This window comes from Haliotis rufescens, unplaced genomic scaffold (genome assembly GCF_023055435.1).
Source record: "Haliotis rufescens isolate VD_foot unplaced genomic scaffold, xgHalRufe1.0.p SCAF_64, whole genome shotgun sequence".
Taxonomy (NCBI): Eukaryota; Metazoa; Mollusca; class Gastropoda; order Lepetellida; family Haliotidae; genus Haliotis; species Haliotis rufescens.
The window spans coordinates 2,410,816-2,435,632 of record NW_025964355.1 but is presented as its reverse complement, the minus strand read 5'-3'; the positions used below and the strand labels follow the sequence as shown (position 1 = coordinate 2,435,632).

The following is a 24,817-nucleotide window of genomic DNA, read 5'->3' as shown; positions in this document are numbered from 1 at the left end:
GGATCGATGCTCAAGATGTCAGCCACTGTATTTTCTGGTCCAGACTCGATTATTTACAGATCGCACTCATTTAGCTGGAATATTGCTGAATGCGGCGTCAAACAAAAAAACACACAAAGAAACAAACACCACTGATCAGAAAACAGATAAGCTGAAAATTGCTCATACAGACGTGTCATCGGAGGTTTAGGAAACAAATAGGGATGTTTACGTCAAATTGATGTGTGACAAATTTCAAAGTGACAAAGTTGCTATGGTGATAGTAACAGCACGTTTGGCTGCACATGTATTGGAAACACGTGACGTTGCTAATTATTCGCATATTCCTATATTGAAGGCGTCAGCGCATGGCTCTCTGCAGGAAGACGATGAGTAGATGGCTTGCGGTATATTACAGACTATGGGCAGCTGGACGTCGGACTGTTACGCCAAGTATATCAGAACATCCGAATCCACCTTAGTGCAAGCCCATAAGGCTATGTGTCACCGTCACTAAGTACCATATTCATTAAAGTAAGACGAGTTCTATGGATGAACAACTTCTTTATTACAATTGGTGCGACGTTTCGGTGTAGATCCTAACACCTTTATCAAGCAAGTGATGGATAGGGCTAAACAACATAGGTATATATACACTTATTGACATCTAAGTTGTTACAGTGACTAGTTGATGGGCACAGAGAGGTGATTAAGCTAATTGGAAGCCAGTGGATGACTGATGAACACAGAGTATACTAGCAGAGTAAACAAGCTAATTGATGGAGATGATGGAAGCCACTGTATTAATTGGATGGACAAAGGGATTGAGCAATTAGGTGATGGTAAGCAGGCGGGATGTAATAGCCTTGGTCTCTGTTCATTGCTGGCTGGATCCTTTTGATGTGGATGGCTTCTAGGAGTTTCCCTATCCATCACTTGCTTGATAAAGGTGTTAGGATCTACACCGAAACGTCGCACCAATTGTAATAAAGAAGTTGTTCATCCATAGAACTCGTCTTACTTTATCACTCCAACTTCTAAATGCCACTCAAAGAAGTTACCATATTCATGTTTCTATTTCACCTATATTCTTAATTCTTTGGGGGCTCTCGGTTGTTAACCTCGTTTGGGCGTCATAAGCCACTCCATACTCAGAGTATGGAAGGCTTGTGACCCCCAAAGAACATTACGCTATTTCGGCACCGTCCGGTCAGCACGACCAGGACCAGCTTATCTCTAGGGATCGTCCGGGTCATCGGACCCCAGGGCTGGCATATCCCTCCCACAGCTACACAGTCCGGGTCCCTAAGACCCCAGGACATTCAGTCATCTTACCCGGGTCACCACGACCCCAGGGTCTCAATAGGCAACCGAGGCAGCCCCCACGTTATGCCAAATGTTTTATGTAAATATTTGGATGTTATTAAACTTCCTGCCATGTACTACATTTGATGTTGTTTGTGGCACAAATGGGGGTGTTGACGTCAAATTGATGTGTGACAAATTTCAAAGTGACAAAGTTGCTATGGTGATAGTAACAGCACGTTTTGGGTGCACATGTATTGGAAACACGTGGCGTTGTTCATTATTTGCATATTCCTCTGCAGGAAGACGATGAGTACATGGCTTGCGGTATATTACAAGTTTACTCTATACAGGTTGATATGTATACAAGAAGCAATATGTGTCAGGTCAGCACAAAGTGATAGTTGTGATAGAATCGGTGCCCCGGAGCACCGAGGCTAACCCAACTCCTCGCGAGGCTACGGGTGAGATCTCTCCCTGTCTTTCATCGTGCGCTTTTCAACATTATGCGTATTTCGCGGGTGGGTTTGTCAAAAGGATCAAGGAAGAGTTTCTCCAAACGGCCAGGCAACCTGAGTGGGCGTTAGGGTTTCATAAATTTTGAAGAATTTTGAATTTTGAATTTTGGTGGAGGGACTAAGGGAGGGTGGAGGCGTATGTTTTATTTGAGATTTACGTTTTTAGGTGTTTTGATTAGTGGTGATTTATTTGTGTGGGCAATTATATACGACATAGGATGGGTTTAAAGATTTGTGTTTTATTTAGCGGGCTTAGGGGAGTTTGTAATGTAAGCTGTGTGTTGATGGCTAGTTGGTTCTGGAGCATCGCTCTGTGTTGTTTTTAGTGCGTGCAGTGTAGTAGGACACGTTCTGGTGTTTCCGTTTGGTTTGTTTGTTTGTTGTTAACGCCACACTCAGCAATATTCCAGCTATATGACGGCGGTCTGTAAATTATGAAGTCTGGACCAGACTTAACTTTGAGTTCCGACGGACGATCTCGAGTTGGTCCGTAGAAACGTTCGTCGACATTCGTCAACATTCGTGCTTATCCGTTTTCTGATCAGTGATGTATGTTTGTGTTTTTTTTTGTTTGACACCGCACTCAGCAATATTCAAGCTAAATGACGGCGATCTGTAAATAATCGAGTCTGGACCAGAAAATCCAGTGACTGACATCATAAGCATCGATCCACGCAATTGGGATACAATGACATGCATCAACTAAGTCAGCGAGCCTGACTCCCCGATCCCGTTTGTCGCCTCTTACGACAAGTATAGTCGCCTCTTACGACAAGTATAGTCGCCTCTTACGACAAGTATAGTCGCCTCTTATGACAAGCATGGGTTGCCGAAGACCTATTCTACCCCGGATATCTTCACGGGTCTTCTGTTTGGTAGCAGTGTGCACTTGCCCGTTTGGTGTTTCTTTATCGTATACAGTTGGGAGTTAAGTCTGGTGTATCCTGTTTGTAATTTTGTTATAGCCCTGTCAATGTTTTAGATTTATGGTATTTTTCTTCTTTTTTTTAAAGTGTTTTTGAAGCATATGCCTTAGTTTACAGTTTGAATTTTGGTAATTATCTCATTTTTAGATATAGATAGGTTTAGGCTTACTTCTGGTAGTTCGAGGGACGCTTTCGCTGCGTGGTAGGTGTGTTCGTTGCCACACTCCGACGTGAACAGGGATCCAAGGAGATGTCTTTCATGACTGACTGACTGACTGACTGAGGTTGGGGATTTAACGTGCGCTTATCGACTAACAGCGTATGTCGCAAACGGGCCGGTCAGGCCATTTAGTGTATTAGCCGAAAGGGGCGTAAATAATTTGCAATCTGATTTGGGTTTTTTAGGGATTGCTTATATAGGAATTTTGAAATTTGGAGATTTGGAATGTTTGCCAGGGGGTGGAGAACCGAAGGGAGGCGTGGTTTGAGTTTGAGCTTAGTTTTTTTTGTTTTGGTGAGCTTATTTGCTTATTTGGAGGTTTTTTAATTTTTAAATGAGATTGATTAGATCTGTTTGGAGTAAGTATTTGCCTAGGGATTTAAAGTTGGATGTGTTGTTTTGAGGGTCTGTCTTTCATCTGTGGAACAAGGATTTTATAGCCAAGGTCATCTGACATGGATTAAGTCATAAATATTTCAGAACAGTAATTCATCAGTGCCATATTTGAATGCCTCACAGTCACTGTACAATACAGAAAGAAGAAGAAAAATTGTTTATTTTTGTCTCACCCATGGTCACAAAATACATAACACCACAAGATAAAACATGGCCACCCATTCAGGGTTATGAGAGACATTTAACATATAAACAAATTATAAATTAAATCACATATTTAAAACATATAAGTATTGGGTCACACGAGCCACCTGCACTACAATATCAGATATTACCCACGATATAATATCTAAATATAACCTGCAATACAATGCTTGAAGACGACCCGCAGTGTAATATTCGGATACCGACCGCTGGAAACAGTGCTTTGTACAAGTAACAAATTAATATTATATTATTATGATATATTTACATCCATACGTCGTCGAAACATCAGGGACACTGTTGCAGCTAGGCAATGTTGTATCTCGTCGTTTTGCATAAGGTAAACAAACTGATTATTTTTGGCTAAACTGAGAAAATTATTGTCGGTGGGATGAGCATCCTTCAGTAAGTTACAACGGATATCTGAGTACAGTCTGCAGTTCATTAGGAAATGAAATTCGTCTTCTACGATATTTTGATTGCTATAGTTACATGTTCTTTCCTCTAGAGGAATTGGTATTCGACTAAATCTTCCTAATTCAATTTGAAGAGGCAGAGTGCCACATCTAAATTTAGCAAGATTACTTCCATGTTGTCTGCTTCTGATTAATTTAACGTATGGCTCTGTGCAGGGATTAACAATACAATGGGGATGAACAATTGGGTTTAGCATCTTATAATTAACGGCAATGAAGTGACTTGGTAATTGGGAGGTCCAAACTCCATTATACTTGCGACACAAAACTTAATACAATTAAAACTTGAAATAATAATATAATTTAAGATATCCTGCTCACGCTGTGCCTCTATCTCACTATACCAACAGGTCGCTGTGTCTCTATCTCACTATACCAACAGGTCGTGGTGCCTCTATCTCACTATACCAACAGGTCGCTGTGTCTCTATCTCACTATACCAACAGGTCGTGGTGTCTCTAACTCACTATACCAACAGGTCGCTGTGCCTCTATCGCACTATACCAACAGGTCGTGGTGTCTCTATCTCACTATACCAACATGTCGTGGTGCCTCTATCGCGCTATACCAACAGGTCGCTGTGCCTCTATCTCACTATACCAACAGGTCGGTGTGCCTCGATCTCACTATACCAACAGGTCGCTGTGCCTCTATCTCACTATACCTACAGCTCGTTCTGCCTCTATTTATCATTTTGTGAGTGTTGGCTATGCGCAAGGACATATTATTGTAGTTGTGTTCAATAATATCGCTAACTTACGATATTTTAAAATGAAAACTAATCATATGATGAAAATAACTGAGAGGTAAAGCTGGAATCTGCTCTCCCCTCTGAACATGACCCTTTGCCAGTTTCTGATCTACCAGGGTTGCGTTGTCAGCGTTACGTCTCGCAGTGGTCTGCATACTCTGGTATTGTACCGACACAGACTTCTGGACACTGCCCAGCGACTGGCAGGACAACTGCCTCAGCTGGGGACGTCACAGTGATAATAGGCCTCAGACCACAGTTATCCCCCCTAAGTTTTACCATGAACCGGAAAGAAAATAGGAGAATATAGTACCCTGTTTAAATGGGCTGTTCAGCCTGTGCCAATTTTTTTGGAGTGACTTGTGGTAGCTTAAATGAAAGATAAGACATTGTAGTTTGCTGTCAATATTTTGTTAGCCCCAATCTGTGAAGGTATTGATTCCAGCTTCCCATAATTTGACCCCAAGTTGAAGGCCGCTGTGTGTGTTTCAGCTCGAAACTTCCGGTGAGCATTTCTGAAAGTGGTTACTGCGAAAGCAAGGTGGTGGATGCTGGTCGAAACTTTGCGTTTTAAGTGACAAGTGGCAGGTTGGTCAGCATGCAACAGGAGAACAGCCCACTATAATCATGGTGGGCTGTCATGTCACTGTAGACAGCAAAGAAGGGAAATTAATTATGGTCTGAGGTAGGGCTGGCACGGGTATCTCGGGTACGCGGGTCGGGTGGTTACTGAGTAGGACCCGGGTACCAACAGGACTACCCGGACCCGTGGTTAGTCATGTGATATATAGTTTAATGACAAAAATTATCTAGAACTCTATGGTTACACTACAAGTCACTAATGCTAGCATGTCCTTCTGACTATGCACCCATTCCTCCTGACTTTTCATATGGTTGAATAAAGACAAAACTTAAGTCAACTTCAGTGTATGTACATGGCCAGATCGTTTAAAACATGTATCTAAATACGTTTTTGTCTGTGGTAAAAAAAAATCCAAATCTGATATTTTATATCTCTTTATACCTACAGTGGGTACCCGGGTAGGGTCGGGTAATAGGGGATTGGGTACCCGGGTAGTAAATTTGGACTCGTCCCAGGCCTAGTCTGAGGCCATAATACGATTTCTCAGATGGAGCATGCGCACGTAGCGTTTCCGGTATGGTGATGACAGGAGTCCGGCCACTGCTAGGCCTGTCTTCATGCGCCAGGTGTAATTTGGCTACAACCAAAACTCCTTGCAACGTGACCATGCGTTAATCCTTGATGTGTCATACCAACAGCTTGTTCTTTCTGTTGTAGCGTTAATCTTAGCATGCTACTGTCCAACGGTTTGGGTGTGAATGAACAGGAAGTCGTTCCGTTAATACCCCTATCTCTGTAGGTAAGGATGCTGTAAGTCCAGGCAAAGGTTCACTTCAAACTCAAGTTGATCTTGGTACTGTTGCACGTTCATTTCTCAAATTATTATCCCCCGCCTCGAAGTGGAAGGGGAATGGGTGACGTCCTTCCGTCCGTCCGTCCGTCACATTTCGTTTTGGCGCAGAAAACAAAAAACATGAGAGATATAAAACGTTTTTCGAGTTTCACTGCCAACGACTTTGACTTAGACTGAAAATGGCGGTAGTCTTTGTTTTCCAAAGCAGAACACAAAACCTTTGGAGATATCTTAATCAAACTTGGCACATAGCTAGGTCTAGTGGTCAAATGGTGCCTTTTGATAGTTTGGGATTTTTGAAAAAAATATTTTTCGACTTTCCCTGGCAACGACTTTGACTTAGTTTCAAAATGGCGGTAGTCCTTGTTTTCCAGAGCAGAACACAAAAAACATGAGATATACCTTAATCAAACTTGGCACATAGATAGGTCTAGTGGTGAACTGGTGCCTTTTGATGGTTTGCAACCACAACGACTGTGAGAATCTTTTGACAAATCACCAATTTAAACTGAAAAACAAGGGTCAACAAAACTGTGTGCATCGCCCGAACGCATTGCTGCCTGATCATCGTGCGTTTGTTTTGTCAATGCACTGCAATCATCTGTGACCTCCGTGAACAATTGGGGCATCCAAATCGCTACCATGATCGTATTATTCTCACTTGAAATTTCATCAAGGTCAGAGGTCAGCTAAGCAATGTTGATAGAGAAAGAGCCATTGTGTGGCTGCTGTCCAGAGAATTGGTTGTAGCCAAAGTGTGATTGGTAGGTTATGGCAGCGATTCCAAGCAACCAGTTCCATTCAGAATCATTCTCGCTCTGGTGGGCAAAGATCAACATCACAGCGCGATGACCGGTATATCGTACCCATGGCATTACCTCAACGCACCGTCACAGCTAGACACCTGAGAGATGAACTACGACATGCAACTGGTATTCAGGTACCGGATCAAACCGTACGGAATCGTTTGCGAGCCCACAATATTCGATCTCGGCGGCAAGCAGTTCGACCACTGCTTCTCTAACGTCACAGGGCAGCACGCAGCGTCTGGTGCCAACGTCACAGTCCCTGGGCACGACGTCACTGGGAGTGAGTACTCATCGACGCTGAGTCCAGGTTTGCTTTTAGTCCAGTAATTAAAAGGTCCAGGTTCAACAAAATTGACGGAAAAGGTTTATTGCTGGATTTTGGTGCCTTGGCACCTATACATTAAAATAAAAAATAGTTTACCAAAATCGGACATGGGGAACCATCCGAAAATAGGTCAAATCCAAGATGGCCGCCAACAAAAGTAATAATAGTCATAAACGTGGAACCAATAACAATAAAAACATTTATGATGAGTCTATCTATATTAGCTTGCCAGGATAAATGCAAAGGAACGTATATTTAACAATTCTGAAAGGAAAATTCACATTCAAATTTAAAATAATGCTTCAAAATGACGAAAAAGTACATACATTTGTTAATGTCAGTAATTCTTGCAGAACATGAACCGATTTATTATAATGTTGACGTTTTACATATAAAATCATACAGTTTATTGTCTTCACATAAAGAATCAAGTTAGAAACAAATATAATTGAAAAAAAACAAGGTATTCCCTTCTTCAAAATGGCGGCCGAGCATACAATGTTTTAAAGATAGACCTCAAGAACATAGAGGTATGTATAAGCTGTTTTTCTTTTATAGCTTAAATGAAAACTTGTATAATATATAGTTAATTGGCTCTAGAGAGGAATAACTGATGAAAATATGAACAAATATAAATATAAAATTTGAACATCAACATTTGTTTCAAGGAAAATCAAGGGAGATAATCCAAACTCCGGGAAGCAGTTATTTTTCTCAAATGGTATTAGCTTCTCAGAAACTTTATTAAAAGTTAATTCAGAAGATATAATCAAGACATTTAGCAAAAAAATCATTTGCTATAATCGGAAAAGCAACATTTGTATCTGTACACATGTCAACCATATTTCTATCAACTGTTACTATTCGCAGGTGACTATTCTCAACTGAAGGTGTCCTATGTAGATCACAGATGGCGATTTGTTTGCTATGTATGGAACCAGTTAACCTGGACAAACCCCAGGATTATGTGAAGTTGATAGCAAAATGCTGCTGTAGCATTAATAACGCAAACAGACTGCACAAATTAGATGCACCAGACATCATATACAACTATAGCCTGTTGGTACACAGACAGTGTCGAAGTATGCATATAAATCCAAAGACAATCAAAGTAGCTGAAACCTTTCGATCATATGTTTAAGCCTTAAATTTTAAAACTCACTGTTTTCTATGTGGTACTTGTATTGACCAGGATGTTGCATACAAACATCCATATAGAAGTGTACTTCAGCCGTGCGATGGCTCTTGAGTTCCAGGAAGCTACTCAACATATGTCTGCAACATACTGTGTCAACAGGCAAGATGATTGGGCCAAGATGGTACAGTCAAGTATCGTGCCCATATACGATCTACCAGTTGAAGAAGCTATCCATCACCATGCTTGTGAAAAGAATTTTCGGAGAGGGACAAGTATACCTGCAGCTTATATTGAACATGAGGAGGCTCCACCAAAGAAGCGGAGACTTGGTCGACTGAAGTGTATGTCCTAGATGTCAGCATTTGAGATTGCCATTTATTACTTGGAAGAGAGTGATGATGAATCGACTTGGATGATGTTAAAACAATCAACAGTGTCAAACTATTCTCACAAAGAAATCCAAAGGCAGTGCTGGCGAACATTATCTATCCACCCACCAATTGGTGACTGCTGTCTTGATGAAAAGAATAGCAAACTAGATATTTTGTGGAGTGCGCCACTTCTGTGTGTGTTGACCACTGTGTTCCGGTTGCATGCAGTTGCTCCATTCTGACATTCCATACCCCAGGAAGAGCTCTGAGAAATTCTTGTCGATTATCAACGTGACACCAAGTGACGAATCCTGTGTCAGATCAACGCTGGAGTATATTTCCAAACATGCCAGACGACATGGAATCACACCGGTTATTTCAATCGACCAGCAACTTTGGTGAATTGCATACATGATCATCGAATCACGGCCAGCTGAGAGCCCCTTGCATCAAATAGCCCTGGTCTTGGGGGTGGGGGGGGGGGGGGGGGGGGGGGGGTATACTTAGATGAATTTTGTGGGTACAGTTGGGAATCTGATGGCTGGATCTGGGTTAAAGGAGATCATCACTCACGTATATTCAGAGGGTAGTACAGATACAGATGTTGTCCGGCAAATCAGTGTCACAAGCTGTGCGGGTTGTGCGGGGAAGAACTGGATGTGAGATTGGAGTGGATGTGGATGCGGATTTTACACCAGACATATTCTGAAAATGAAGAAAAAGCCCTTTTTGCAAATGAAAGAAACAAACAGAAATTCATCACTCTGTTGGGGTCAAAAATTGAAAAAGGTGGGTTTTCAGATTAAACACTCATCCGGAGATGCTGACTATGACATTGCAATGTCTGCCTGTATATTGGCTCAAACACAGCCTGTGGTAGTGGTAGGAAATGACACCGACCTTCTCATCCTGTTGTAATATCACTTCAGACCCGATACCATGAGGCCATCTTTCTTCAGACAAGTACAAAGATCATTGACATCTTCATCCTACAGATGATCCTTGATCCTAATCTCAGCCATTCTTTGCTCTTTGTACATGCATTGTAAGGGACCGACACAACATCGAGGCCATATGGCATAGGGATGGTCTCAGGAATATTCAAAGGTTTTCCTGGTGACAGGTGGAAACCATGCAGAAATCGAGCAGGCTGGTAATCAGGCACTTGCAATCCTCTACGGCTGTATGCCTGGCTTGGATTTGAATTCTGAACGTGTGACAAAATTCACTGAGAAGGTATGTATCAAGCTCAAATTACCTACCCCTTGGACACCTTCCACCGACATCAGATGCTGCCAGATTGCTGAGCCAACTAGTCTGACTCCAAGTGCAGACCTAGCTAGGCAACAATATGGATGCGACAGAATGGGGCTGGACGCTTCACAAGAGCAACAAGGGCACTACATGTATATTGACACCAATCACAAGGCACCAGCTGTCACTCCTAAATTTCTGTTGAAAATAATCAGATACAATTGCACTGAAAATTTGATGAAAACACATGCTCATGCAGAAAATAATTGTCTACAATGTACCTCAGCATGTGGACAATGCAAAGGGATGACATGTTCAAATGGACCAAGTCATGACTTTTCTGACATTACTGAATAATCGTCTCTTCATGTCCAGTATATGAGTGTGAATATAAAGACTGTCTTGAACTTTAGACATTTAAATTGATAGTAAGTTTGACTTGTAAACTGTAGTATTGCAGGGTTAATTCCTCTTTATAAGCCCGTGTTAAGTATTTTGTAGTCCGATATGGAACAATTGCATTTTTTTCACAATCGGGTAATTTATTTCTGTGTATGATTTCACTTCAAAATTGTTAAATTTATATTCCCCTGTCTTGATCCTATGAAGTTGATTATAAATAGAGTCATCATCCATGTTTAGATTTTTATTGATTCTTTTTTTTTTACTTTTTTAATTTTCTGTTGTATTGATGGTGGCCATCTTGGATATGACCTATTTTGGGTGTTTCCCCAAGTCAAATTTTGGTAAACTAATTTTTTTTTAAAGTAGACCTATCCAGGTAGTGAAATGTGTTAAAAAACCTTTTCCGTCAATTTTGTTGAACCTTCGTGAAAAATAAACCTTTAATTACCGGACTATTTACTATAGAACGATGGCGGAGTTTGCGTCTTCCGACGGTCTGAAGAGAGATTTGCCGACGTCAACGTCAGACAGCGTAATCGTTATGGCGGCGGTACAGTCAAGGTTTAGGGTGGAATTTCCACCTCCTCAAGGTCCCCAAGTGGTGTCATTTTAATCGCAGATTGGTTTCCACTGTGCGGCAATCGGTTTCGTCTACACAATGGTGTTGACGCTTTGCAACCTAGTGGCGACCTATCGGTGATTGATCAGTGATGAAGCGGCGATCGAACGGCGCTTCATCGGAGACTGCATGGTTGTCGATCGGTGGCAAAGTGGTTTCCAAGCGTGCGTCGATCATTCGCCGTTGGGTTTGCAATATGTCACCGTCTGTGCATTACAGCAAGGCAGGAACACAAAAGAACCAGAAATTGCAGATACAATACAATACAATGGAGACAACTGCTGTGGTGCACATGTCAGCTACAATTGAGCCAGAGCCAACAACATCTCAACAAAAGAAGAGGCGGATACCTGATGAGGAGGAAGAGCCAGAGATGTCCGATGTTGACAGGTTCCATTCGGAGGTAGCACACGAAATCACCACGGCTTTCTCTCTCCAACTCTGCCATCAGATTCTCCTAGTTTCCTAGCTGTGGCCTTCTTCGATCCAAGATCACAGCCAATACTGCCTTCGCCTTGTCCTTCTCATTCTTCTGTACACCATCATGGCAGCAACTGCAGCATTTTGATTTATTCTTTGCAGGCGGAGCAACTGCAACTGTTCTGCTTTTAACATCTTGACAACTTGCAAAGAAAGGATTTGATTCAGAACGCACCCTTTTTATATGCATTATGTTTTGATCGGTGATCGATCGACAACTAGTCACCGTCCAGTCCCCGAAGATTCGCTGACTAGTCACCGATCGGTCTCAACCAGTTTCAAACATTTCGGCGAATCTGCGGCGAAAGGTTGCCGATCAATCACTGACAAGTTGCAAAACCTATCGCTGATTGATCGTCGATCATACCCTAATTCCAGATATGGGTGGGTACAATATGTGAAGCCCATTTCTGGTGTCCCCCTGCCGTGATAGTGCTGGAATATTGCTAAAAGCGGCGTAAAACCATACTCACTCACCAGATATGGGCAGAAGTAGTTGTACGGGCTCAACGTTCGCCAGTCGGTCGCAAAGGAGTGAGTGAGTATGGTTTTACGCCGCTTTTAGCAATATTCCAGCAATATCACGGCGGGGGACACCAGAAATGGGCTTCACACATTGTACCCATGTCGTGAATCGAACCCGGGTCTTCGGCGTGACGAGCGAACGCTTTAACCACTAGGGTACCCGACCGCCCCCGGTCGCAAAGTCGCCATCGTGGGGTGTGTCACTGTAGCTTTACGCAACTCCCTCCGCACTCGGGGCTGGTTTCGCCCGGTAGCGCTTGTTTACATGGGCTTGTTGTAAGAGGCGACTAACGGAATCGGGTCGTCAGGCTCGCTGACTTGGTTGATGCATGTCATCGTAATTGCGTGGATCGATGCTCATGATGTCAATCACTGGATTGTCTGGTTAAGGCTCGATTATTTAAAGACCGCCGTCATATAGCTGGAATATTGCTGAGTGAGGCATTAAACAACAAACAAATAATTTATTGAAAAAGTGCTAATCAAAATATGAATGAAGGCATCGTAGGATTCGTAGCCGCGTGGCGCTACGCACAATATCCAGGCAGTGAATTAACAAGATTGTGTCGAGAGCGACACTTTGTTGTTTTTGTTAAGTGGACAGACTACATAAAAATTTACTTCTGACATAATATTAGATAAGAGATTGTCTACCGTGACGAGGAAAAAGAAGACGCAACTGAGCTGTCCCGCATCCCCCCATGAAGACAGGATGCAAAAGAACTTATAGATCAGGGCCCCGTTCCACAAAGCGATCGTAGCCCTACGACAGTCATAAGTCTATGTTAAAGTATGGGAGTTACGATCGTCTTAGAGCTACGATCGCTTTGTGAAACGGGGCCCAGATGGATTTATACCTGAGTTATCAACATTCGCTATTCGTGGGTTCGAACCCAGATACGCCCCGTGTATTATCCTGGGTTTGTGAGAACCACACACTTGTCCATTAGTACGACTAATGTAATAAAAACATCTTATATTGGGGCACTTGTTGTCTCTAAGTTGCAACTTTTCACCTTGCTGAGTTGTGTCCCTTTGGCGTGCCAGAATCCGATTCTCGTGGGTGCCAATCCAGATAGGCCCTGATGATGATTCCGTGCTGCCTAGTCGTAAAGTGGTAAAAGTATCAAACTTGTATCGCACTACGGTCCCCAAACATCAAAGTGACATCCAATATCATGACATAATTATCATGAGTTGCATTACGTCATACCATGGTTACAGAATTATCATGAGTTGTATTACGTCATACCATGGTCACATAATTATCATGAGCTGTATTACGTCATACCATGGTCACAGAATTATCATGAGTTGTATTACGTCATACCATGGTCACATAATTATCATGAGTTGTATTACGTCATACCATGGTTACAGAATTATCATGAGTTGTATTACGTTATACCATGGTCACATAGTTATCATGAGTTGTATTACGTCATACCATGGTCACATAATTATCATGAGTTGTATTACGTTATACCATGGTTACATAATTATCATGAGTTGTATTATGCCCCGCCATGGTTACATAATTATCATGAGTTGTATTACATCATACCATGGTTACATAATTATCATGAGTTGTATAACGTCATACAATGGTTACATTATTATCATGAGTTGTATTACGTCATACTATGGTTACATAATTATCATGAGTTGTATTAAGTCGTACCATGGTTACATAATTATCATGAGCTGTATTTCGTCATATCATGGTTACAGCCAGGTCGGGGGAGCTGAAATAGGGTTTAATGTAGCATGCATGTGTGTGTGTGTGTGTGTGTGTGTGTGTGTGTGTGTGTGTGTGTGTATGTTGTGTTTATAGCCAACTGAGATATCATGCGCGTTTTACATGACAACCCCTCACACACAGTATGGTGACTCCGAGCCGACCAGTCTTTTTTTCAGCCCATTAACGCCGAGCGCCAGGCAGGGTAACAACAAATACCATCTTTTAATTCTGAAGGTATGATGCAGCCCCAGATCGAACCCACAACATTCTGCTCTCATGGCAGACACTCTATCCACTAGACAATGGGGGGGTACCTATCATAAGTTATATTACCTCATACAATGATTACATACGAGTCACACCATGGTTGCATTGTAATACCATTATCAAATCCTCAGTTTAGGAGATAAGACCCATGAAGATCCGGAGTAGAATAGGTCTTCAGCAACCCATGCTTGCCATAAAACACGACTATGCTTGTCGTAAGAGGCGACTAACGGGATCAGGTCGTCAGGCTCGCTGACTTGGTTGATGCAGGTCATCGTATCCCAATTGTGTGGATCGATGCTCATGATGTCAATCACTGGATTGTCTGGTCCACACTCGATTATTTACAGACCGCCGATTATTTACAGACCGCCGTCATATAGCTGGAATATGGCTGTGTGCGGTGTTAAACAACGAACAAACAAATTTAGGAGATAAGCCTTTTGTGTTTTGAAATTTGTTATATTCCCACTGCAGAGTAGATAAACTCTTATTTTAATTTGGAACTGAGCGCTTTTTGTCGATCAGCATGTCTATGTGCCCGCCTGTCTGTTCAGCGGTCTGTTTCGGGAGCAGAAATCTTAAACCTTTGAATATTTAGGAGATAAAGCTACTGTGTTTTGAAATTTGATGTAAATTGATAAAATTGTAAGATACCTCTCATTTAAAGCACTTAGTTCCAAATTAGAATAACTGGTATATGTATCAATGTGTCAGAAATATTTCTCAGGCCTATACAGGATGTATACATGATATGGACTCAGAGATGTGACGCTGGGGGCACGGGTTGTCCAGTCGTCTAAGGCGCCGCAATTCGCTGTGCAGAGTTGCGTCCCTTGGGCATACCAGAAACCTATGATTGTGGGTTCGAATCCCGGTTCGCCCCGATTATGTTTCAAGGTTTGTCAGCACCATACCCGTGCTCGTGGGTTTCACCGAAGTGGTTAACGCCTAAGACCTGTATCACTTCAGGCTTTCCTCCCACATTAAGCTGCCACACTGCGATATAACTGTAATACCGTTAAAAGCGGCGTTAAACCCAACTCACTCAAGTGAAGTGCGACTTCAAAAACAAAGTGTGACAGCAGCAATCGTCATATTCAGACAGAGCCTTAAAGCATCTCCATTCATACATGGGGAAGCGACCCGTGAAGATCCGGGGTAGAATAGGTCTTCACCAACCCATGCTTGTCGTAAAAGGCAACTATGCTTACCGTATGAGGCGACTAACGTGATCGGGTGGTCAGGCTCGCTGACTTGATTGATGCATGTCATGGTATCCCAGTTGCCTGGATCGATGCTCATGATGTCAATCACTAGATTGTCTGGTTAAGGCTCGATTATTTAAAGACCGCCGTCATATAGCTGGAATATTGCTGAGTGAGGCATTAATCAACAAACAAATAAACAAAAAAAACATATGGAAGCTCAATGACAACATGACACAGGACTCTGTACGGAATACGTTTACTCCATCCACTCAATTTATATCAGGACAAGTCTTCAGCAGCCATGGCATGTCATAACATCTTCATCAGTAAAACATCACAAAATAAAAACCTGTGTATACACAGGGATGGTAAACCAAATGCTTGGTAAAGAATATACCAAATAACGCAAGTGGATAAGATGCATTAGTGTAATTTGTGAAACTACACATTTCTACCCAACATGTCAATTAGATATAACTAAAACATCAAAATAATAACAGTTAATAGGTTGGACTAAGTGTAAATTCTAAATTGTATACAAATATTATAGAAAGGTGGTCCCTATCCTAGTTCAGGGCCAACTAAGTTTTTACAAGCAGGTGTCCAGTATCCCAAGATCCTAGGGCCGTTTACAAGCAGGTACAAAGTGCACTGGCCGATTCCCCTTCTGTCAAAGAACACATTTTCCCTCTTATCCAAGATTAAATGAGGGTTTAACCAGCAGGTACCTGTGTCAAGTCCAGTGAGAGTTTGCAAACAGGTCCTATATCCCAAGTTCAGTGAGGGTCTACAAGTAGGTACCTATGTCCCAAGTTCAATGAGGGTCTACAAGCAGGTACCTATGTCCCAAGTTCAATGAGGGTCTACAAGCAGGTACCTATGTCCCAAGTTCAATGAGGGTCTACAAGCAGGTACCTATGTCCCAAGTTCAATGAGGGTCTACAAGTAGGTACCTATGTCCCAAGTTCAATGAGGGTCTAGAAGCAGGTACCTATGTCCCAAGTTCAATGAGGGTCTACAAGCAGGTACCAATGTCCCAAGTTCAATGAGGGTCTACAAGCAGGTACCTATGTCCCAAGTTCAATGAGGGTCTACAAGCAGGTACCTATGTCCCAAGTTCAATGAGGGTCTACAAGCAGGTACCTATGTCCCAAGTTCAATGAGGGTCTACAAGCAGGTACCAATGTCCCAAGTTCAATGAGGGTCTACAAGTAGGTACCTATGTCCCAAGTTCAATGAGGGTCTACAAGCAGGAACCTATGTCCCAAGTTCAATGAGGGTCTACAAGCAGGTACCTATGTCCCAAGTTCAATGAGGGTCTACAAGCAGGTACCTATGTCCCAAGTTCAATGAGGGTCTACAAGCAGGTCCCTTTGTCCCAAGTTCAATGAGGGTCTACAAGCAGGTACCTATATCCCAAGTTCAATGAGGGTCTACAAGTAGGTACCTATGTCCCAAGTTCAATGAGGGTCTACAAGCAGGTACCTATGTCCCAAGTTCAATGAGAGTCTACAAGCAGGTACCTATATCCCAAGTTCAATGAGGGTCTACAAGCAGGTACCTATGTCCCAAGTTCAATGAGGGTCTACAAGCAGGTACCTATGTCCCAAGTTCAATGAGGATCTACAAGCAGGTACCTATGTCCCAAGTTCAATGAGAGTCTACAAGCAGGTACCTATGTCCCAAGTTCAATGAGTATCTACAAATAGGTACCTATGTTCCAAGTTCAATGAGGGTCTACAAGCAGGTACCTATGTCCCAAGTTCAATGAGGGTCTAGACGTAGGTACCTATGTTTACAAGTAGGTACCCTGTCTGATGAATGCAAATGTGCCTAAAAGTGCCCAGAACTGCAAGAGCTTAACTTTCCAGAGGTCTCAGAACTGCAAGAGTCAAGACACTGAATGTGTTTTGTAAATGCATTTAATTTTCAAAAATCTGTTCAATATTCAAATGCAGAATGTCAACACGCTCTCCCAACAATCTCAGCATTGCCTTCTACATACAGAAGCAGAAAACGGACAGTGAGGTAATGTCTAGTGAAGTGGTGTTGACGGTAGCTTGTTGTGGGAGGGAAGCCCGTGATCCAGGTCTCTGAGGTTTACCATGATGGTGAATCCCATGGGTATGGAGCTGGCAAACCTAGAAACATGGGAGCTTATCTTGGATTTGGACCCATAAGTGGCACCTTTGATGACTGGTGCACCTCTCACTGCCTGGCCATGCACCTGATGGCAAGTGCAATTACCATGGCTACCAAGCTTTAAAAACTGAAACATAAGACGACTCCCTTCCTCCAACCTAGCTTGGAACAGGTTTCATCACACACCTTGTATTCATCTCACTCATGATTCTAAAGACCGTTACTTTACAAACAGTGAACAATATAGGTCAACTACCGTATTCGACGTAATAAGCGCCCTGCTCTAATAAGCGCCCACGGCGATATTTGCTAATATATTGGCTCGTGAACAATCCAAATTAGCACCCTTTCCGATTGATCAATGTACACAATACTTATTTATTTGTGTATAATACGCACTCGTGTGTTATATGCACCCTTAATTATGGGCAATTAAATTCTGGAAAAATATATCTCTCGTATATAAACAATTCAGGTTGTCAGCATAAACCACAAAATTTATCCTTCAACTCTGTTTTTTTTGGAAAAATAATATTCTAATAACAGCCCGTATTTCTAATTTTGAGAGCGCCCTGGGTGCATATTACGTCGAATATGGTATTAAGAATTAAACGATTTAGAATTGATTGTAAGAGGTTTCTTCACACATCTACCGTAACTTTGTACATCCTTTTCAAACAAACTTAATCATAAACTTATATGTACATTCCAAATCTATACACATTAAATATCAGTAGCTATTTATCACAAAACACTCAGATAACTTACTAACCTAATCATGTACAGGTCAAACTGACTGATACGAGTCACACGTTACAAGCCACACGTTACAGTCACATCAAACAGTAGCATACCCTGATGCTGAATGTGCACATAAACCCCTCAGGACGTCATCCCATTGGTTTCATGGGCCTTTATTTCATAGGCCATGGCATTTGATATTCTCAGATGGTTCCGTAGCCAATATGAGATTTTCCAAAAACTGGAAATATTTGCCATCAGGAAATATAACAATAAATTTGGGAGAACCTCTCACTAACTAGCACTTCTTGAAGAGTCTTAACACTGTTAAACAGTGTTAAACAGCCTTAATAATAATAATTTTAATAATTTTAATAATAATAATAATAATAATAATGTGGGCAGTAAATGAAAACAAGCTTAACGTACAAGAATCTCCTAAAATAATGTTGAGGACTGAATCATGAAATTAATTCTCACATTATGTGATAATGGTGAAGATTTTACGAGTGATTCTGACTTTCTCGTAAGGGAAGTCAGAAGTCAATGTTCTCAATAACACACTTAACAAAAATATGTTCTTTGTCCTACCAACAGCAGGTAAAACTATGAGGTACACAGTGTCAATTAGAGAGTTGCTGTTGCACCAATGCCCCGCTTCTGTTTGTGCGATGTTGCTGTGATGTCGCGATGATGGTTCGATGCTGTTGTGCGATGCACTGACGCTGCTGCACTGCTGTCATGATGTTGAGGCACAGTGCTAAAAAATGTACTGCTGCATATTATGTGTTTACGGACATTGCCCACGCACAGGTTTGATACTCATTCAGACTACAATGACCATCTTCCTGAGGCAAGGGAACTAACTGACTGTAAAAGTCCACTTTCCACCCTTGCCGAACTAGGTTGGAATAATGGAGTTATATTTTGGCTCGACTAATGAGTCTATGCATAATCCAATCAAAATCATATAACAAAATCGACATCCGGTTTGTAAACATCATGGATTTCAAAGTGCAGATTTTGGTCGACTGCAGGTTGTGAACAAGTGCAAGTGATATGAGAGGTAGAATCTGATTGGTTAATGAGGGACATAGAAGGGACATAAATCGTAATAGCCACTGGTGGCGCCACAATCAAGCCTAGAAGTTCCAGTCTATTTCGGCAAGGGTGGAAACCGTACTTTTAGAATCAGTGAACTCCCTTGCCTTGGGAAGATAACAATAACCTGCCCCACCCACATTCATATGTCCTCCATGCAGGGACATCCTTCACAAAGACCATCATGTAACATGGATTTCATACACAACCATATCATATTGAGCTGGAGCGACACATTGTGAAGCTTGATCCCAGTCTTCAAATCCGATCTTTACGTCGATACGATTCTTCTCTGCAAGATGATCTGAGGTCACCTGCACAGGGGGGTCACGTCACGTGAACTTTCTAATCAGACAACCAAGGCTTTAAGAGTCTCTGTAGGAGTGAGCTAAGCATGCAGACATCTCGAAAAAACATCTAAAAATGACCAGTTCCGAACGTATATTATTATTAATTGTCATTATGTCACTGTAGATCTTATATACGTCCTGTTTCTGAGTGCAATGCCATCAACGCCCAAATGAGAGTTCAAGCCAAAGTTCTGAATTGTGAAGAAAAGAAGCTGAATTGTTAAGAAAGTTGACATCCGGTTGGCTCAAAAATCCATCATCCACTGAGAATGGGCAGTAAAAGTTTGCTCTGGGTTCTCCTGAAGGGGTCATTTATGGCTGCCATTTGATCTACATGCAGAGAGATATCATATGTGAGTAAAACGATCTGATTTGATGATTTGTGCTTGCCACACAATATTACAATACATTCATTTCTCTAAATGGTGACATGGATGCTATATCGTCGAAAAATGCGACACTGGGATAACTCATTAACAATTAGTTCAGGACAACTTAACATGATACTGTTTGTCTCCTTCACAATGCGTGATATTCTAATGCCTGGGTAATCAGTGTGCGTAATCATACAATTATACTACTCAAAAGAAGTTAAAGAACACCCAATTTGATTGTCTGTTTGTTGTAAACGCTGCACTCAGCAATATTCCAGCTATATGACAGCAGTCTAAATAATCGGGTCTGGACCAGACAATCCAGTGATTGACATCATGAGCAATGTCCATGCAATTGGGATACGATGACATGCATCAACCAAGTCAGCGAGCCTGACGACCCAATCCCGTGAGTCGCCTACTTACGACAAGCATAGTCGCCTTTTAGGGAAAGCATGGCTTGTTGAAGAACTATTCTACCCCGGATCTTCACAGGTCTTGGCTGGTAGGTATTGCAGACATTGTACGTACATGGATTGCAGTGAATAATCCACAGATGTACAACATATCGCTTATTGTAACTTAAACAAGTACAGTAAAGTACGGTTATAACGAACTCAAAGGGACTACTAATTTTAGTTCGTTATAACCGTAGTTCGTTATAAGCATATATACAGCATGACTACAGCAAGTAGTCGGGACCAAAAATTAAGTTTGTTATATCCGTCAGTTCGTTATAAGCGTGTTCGTTATAACCGTAGTTTACTGTATCACTGTTATGAAGTTATGTGACATTCGACTCACATGGGCCAGCACACAAACATATGTTATATGCTACCTGAAACAGCAAAACATAAATTAATCTTAAAGAAAACTACACCTCGGTATACAAAACACAATACACTGGACAGAGGGTATAAATATATTGAATGCCCAAAGAAAATCATCAATATCCCGTGTGAATGGCTGCTAGAGTTAGAGTTAGATTTAGCAGTGTTACCATATTTCATGGGTGTTCTCAGGTCCTTCATGGGCAGTGGTTACTATGGCAACAAGGTTCGAGTTGTCACCTAATTTTGTTTTGCTCTGGTAAATGAACCACAATTATTTCTTAGACTTCATCCTGAAGACCATGTGTCCCGTGAGTAAATAAACAAAACATTTGATGTAGGGAACAACATAATATCGGTACTAAGTACAAATACTTGTCGACATTGTCTCATTCATTAGTATTCAGTATTACCAAAGGACAAAATATACATAAAATCATACGGAAGATTTCAATGATTTCTAACTTGCGATTGCATTTTAATCTAACAAAATTGCTATGGCAGACACTCTCCTGTGTAAAAACAATGTCACTATCCTATGTGACAACGATGTCACAATACCGTGTGACAACGATGTCAATATTCCGTGTGACAACGATGTCACTATTCCGTGTGACAACGATGTCACTATTCCGTGTGACAACGATGTCACTATTCCGGGTGACAACGATGTCACTATCCCGTGTGACAACGATGTCACTATCCCGTGTGACAACGATGTCACTATTCCGTGTGACAACGATGTCACTATTCCGTGTGACAACTATGTCACTATTCCGTGTGACAAGGATGTCACTATTCCGTGTGACAACGATGTCACAATGCCGTGTGACAACGATGTCACTATTCCGTGTGACAACGATGTCACTATTCCGTGTGACAACCATGTCACTATTCCGTGTGACAACCATGTCACTATCTCATGTGACAACGATGTCACTATCCCATGTGACAACGATGTCACTATCCCATGTGACAACGATGTCACTATCCCATGTGACAACGGACTCTTCTCCCACCCAGAGATCAACATTATCCTGCTGGGAGGTGTAGACATTTGACACTACAGTTAAACATTCGTACTGTCATTGTTTCCTTCAACATCAACATGGATGTCAGCCATATTTGTGATTGTACATATACCCACAATAATATACACGGCTGCAGGAAGCAAAAGCACCTTTCGTATAAAAAAATATATCTCTTATATATTCCTTAATATTGTACACATCATCAACAAGATCTGGCCCCTCAAGACTACCTCGGAACTACCATCGTCAGATGAGGATGCTGTTTGAGAAAATTCACCTCCAACAGTTATTGGTGGATGCTCATGTGTAAATAATTGCAATACAAGTAACACTAGTCACATTTTCATTTTTGATTCCTCTCATATAATTATCAGTAACAAGCTATCAGTAATCACCAAGGTAACAGACAAGCTTTGTTTCCATGTTAAAAGATGTGTTTGTGTTGCACAGTAAAGTAAAATCAACCTTCATGTTCAGTATGTCAACTAGTTATCCCACAGCTGTACAGTATGTCAACTAGTTATCCCACAGCTGTACAGTATGTCAGTTAGTTATCCCACAGCTGTACAGTATGTCAGTTAGTTATCCCACAGCTGTACAGTATGTCAGTTAGTTATCCCACAGCTAGTACAGTATATCAGTTTGTTATCCCACAGCTGTACAGTATGTCAGTTTGTTATCCCACAGCTGTACAGTATATCAGTTTGTTATCCCAAAGCTGTACAGTATGTCAACTAGATATCCCACAGCTGTACAGTATATCAGTTCGTTATCCCAAAGCAGTACAGTATGTCAACTAGATATCCCACAGCTGTACAGTATATCAGTTAGTTATCCCACAGCTGTACAGTATATCAGTTTGTTATACCAAAGCTGTACAGTATGTCAACTAGATATCCCACAGCTGTACAGTATATCAGTTAGTTATCCCACAGATGTACAATATGTCAACTGGATATCCCACAGCTGTACAGTATATCAGTTAGTTATCCCACAGCTGTACAGTATGTCAGTTAGTTATCCCACAGCTAGTACAGTTTATCAGTTTGTTATCCCTAAGCTAGTACAGTATATCAGTGTGTTATCCCACAGCTAGTACAGTATATCAGTTTGTTATCCCAAAGCTGTACAATATGTCAACTAGATATCCCACAGCTGTACAGTATGTCAACTAGTTATCCCAGAGCTGTACAGTGTCAGTTTGTTATCCCACAGCTGTACAGTATGTCAACTAGTTATCCCACAGCTGTACAGTATGTCAGTTAGTTATCCCACAGCTAGTACAGTATGTCAACTAGTTATCCCACAGCTGTACAGTATGTCAACTAGTTATTCCAGAGCTGTACAGTGTCAGTTTGTTATCCCAAAGCTGTACAGTATGTCAACTAGTTATCCCACAGCTAGTACAGTATGTCAGTTAGTTATCCCACAGCTGTACAGTATGTCAGTTTGTTATCCCACAGCTGTACAGTATGTCAGTTTGTTATCCCAGAGCTGTACAGTATATCAGTTTGTTATCCCAGAGCTGTACAGTGTCAGTTTGTTATCCCACAGCTGTACAGTATGTCAGTTTGTTATCCCAGAGCTGTACAGTGTCAGTTTGTTATCCCACAGCTGTACAGTATGTCAGTTTGTTATCCCACAGCTGTACAGTATATCAGTTAGTTATCCCACAGCTGTACAGTGTCAGTTTGTTATCCCACAGCTGTACAGTATGTCAGTTAGTTATCCCACAGATAGTACAGTATATCAGTTTGTTATCCCACAGCGGGTATAGTATATCAGTTAGTTATCCCACAGCAGTACAGTATATCAACTAGTTATCCCACAACCAGTACAGTATATTAACTAATTATTCCACAGTATATTAACAGCTATCCCATGACATGACGTTGGCAGTAACAGTGTAGATGTTGCTGGTTTGCGACAACTCTTGTCTCAGGTGTTGCAGGGGTGGCCCAGGTTCAGGTACTCCATCAAGCAGCCCATAGCTCCGAAGTAGCCCTGAAAACACAGAACACCATCAGATAGAACATCATCAGACAGAACATCATCAGATAGAACACCATCAGATAGAACCCCATCAGACAGATCTCTCTCAAGCCCTGAAAACACAGAACATCATCAGATAGAACATCATCAGATAGAACACCATCAGGCAGCCCATAGCTCCGAAGTAGCCCTGAAAACACAGAACACCATCAGATAGAACACCATCAGATAGAACATCATCAGATAGAACATCATCAGTTAGAACATCATCAGATGGAACACCATCAGACAGGTATCTCTCAAGCCCTGAAAACACAGAACATCATCGAACACCAAGAGACAGGTATCTTAAAGCCCTTGAAACACAGAACACCATCAAATCGAACACCAAGAGACAGGTATCTGCCAGCCCTGAAAACATACACAGAATGTGGGCAAATAGAACATCAACACACAGGTATCTATAATCCCTGGAAATAGCCATGAAACGCCATTAGACAGAACACCATCAGATAGGAATACACCAGGTCTGGGAACATACACAGACTGCCATCTACACAGAACTGTCTACATCTTGCCGCTACTGACCTCGTGTTCCAGGAAGAGAGCCTTGAGCGACCCCCTTGACCAGAAGTCCATAGCATAGGCCAGCAGCTTCATCGAGATCGTGTTCACTCGCAGGAAGTTCCCCACAAACACCACACGCTCGATTTTCTGAAAGATAATGTATTTGCTACAACGACGTAGGCATTTTCTAAACGTAAAACTAGTAACACACTGAAATTTTCTTTCGCAATCAATAATATTCCAGTACTATTTTGACAGTTCAGACCAGGTACACCAGTTTTGGTGTTGTTTATCACCGCACTCAGCAATATTCCAGCAATATGACGGTGTTCT

At 41.7% G+C, this 24,817-nt stretch overlaps 2 protein-coding genes across 3 annotated transcripts in view; one reads left to right on the top strand and one right to left on the bottom strand.

Annotated features, from left to right (window-relative positions):
* Positions 1-21,391: 21,391 nt before the first annotated feature.
* Positions 21,392-21,955, top strand: LOC124123933 (small proline-rich protein 3-like). The gene has a single exon (XM_046487138.2). It carries the CDS (start codon positions 21,392-21,394, stop codon positions 21,953-21,955), a length of 564 nt encoding a protein of 187 aa, XP_046343094.2.
* A 526-nt stretch (positions 21,956-22,481) lies between these two features.
* Positions 22,482-24,817, bottom strand: part of LOC124117329 (pantothenate kinase 3-like) — a 38,104-nt gene continuing 35,768 nt past the window's right edge. The window contains exons 6-7 of one of the 2 annotated variants that reach the window (XM_048387045.1): positions 24,506-24,631; positions 22,482-23,929 (exon numbers count right to left, since the gene is read on the bottom strand). In XM_048387045.1, the coding sequence (XP_048243002.1) occupies positions 23,864-23,929; positions 24,506-24,631 (192 nt within the window). In that variant the 3' untranslated portion in view covers positions 22,482-23,863. Of the gene's footprint in view, positions 23,930-24,008; positions 24,108-24,505; positions 24,632-24,817 lie in introns of those variants that run through there. The other variant, XM_048387044.1, reaches the window with a different exon arrangement.

Bases quoted from the DNA above. Each gene is read 5' to 3' on its own strand.
- LOC124123933 (XM_046487138.2), top strand. From the start codon at position 21,392: ATGGCAGACACTCTCCTGTGTAAAAACAATGTCACTATCCTATGTGAC.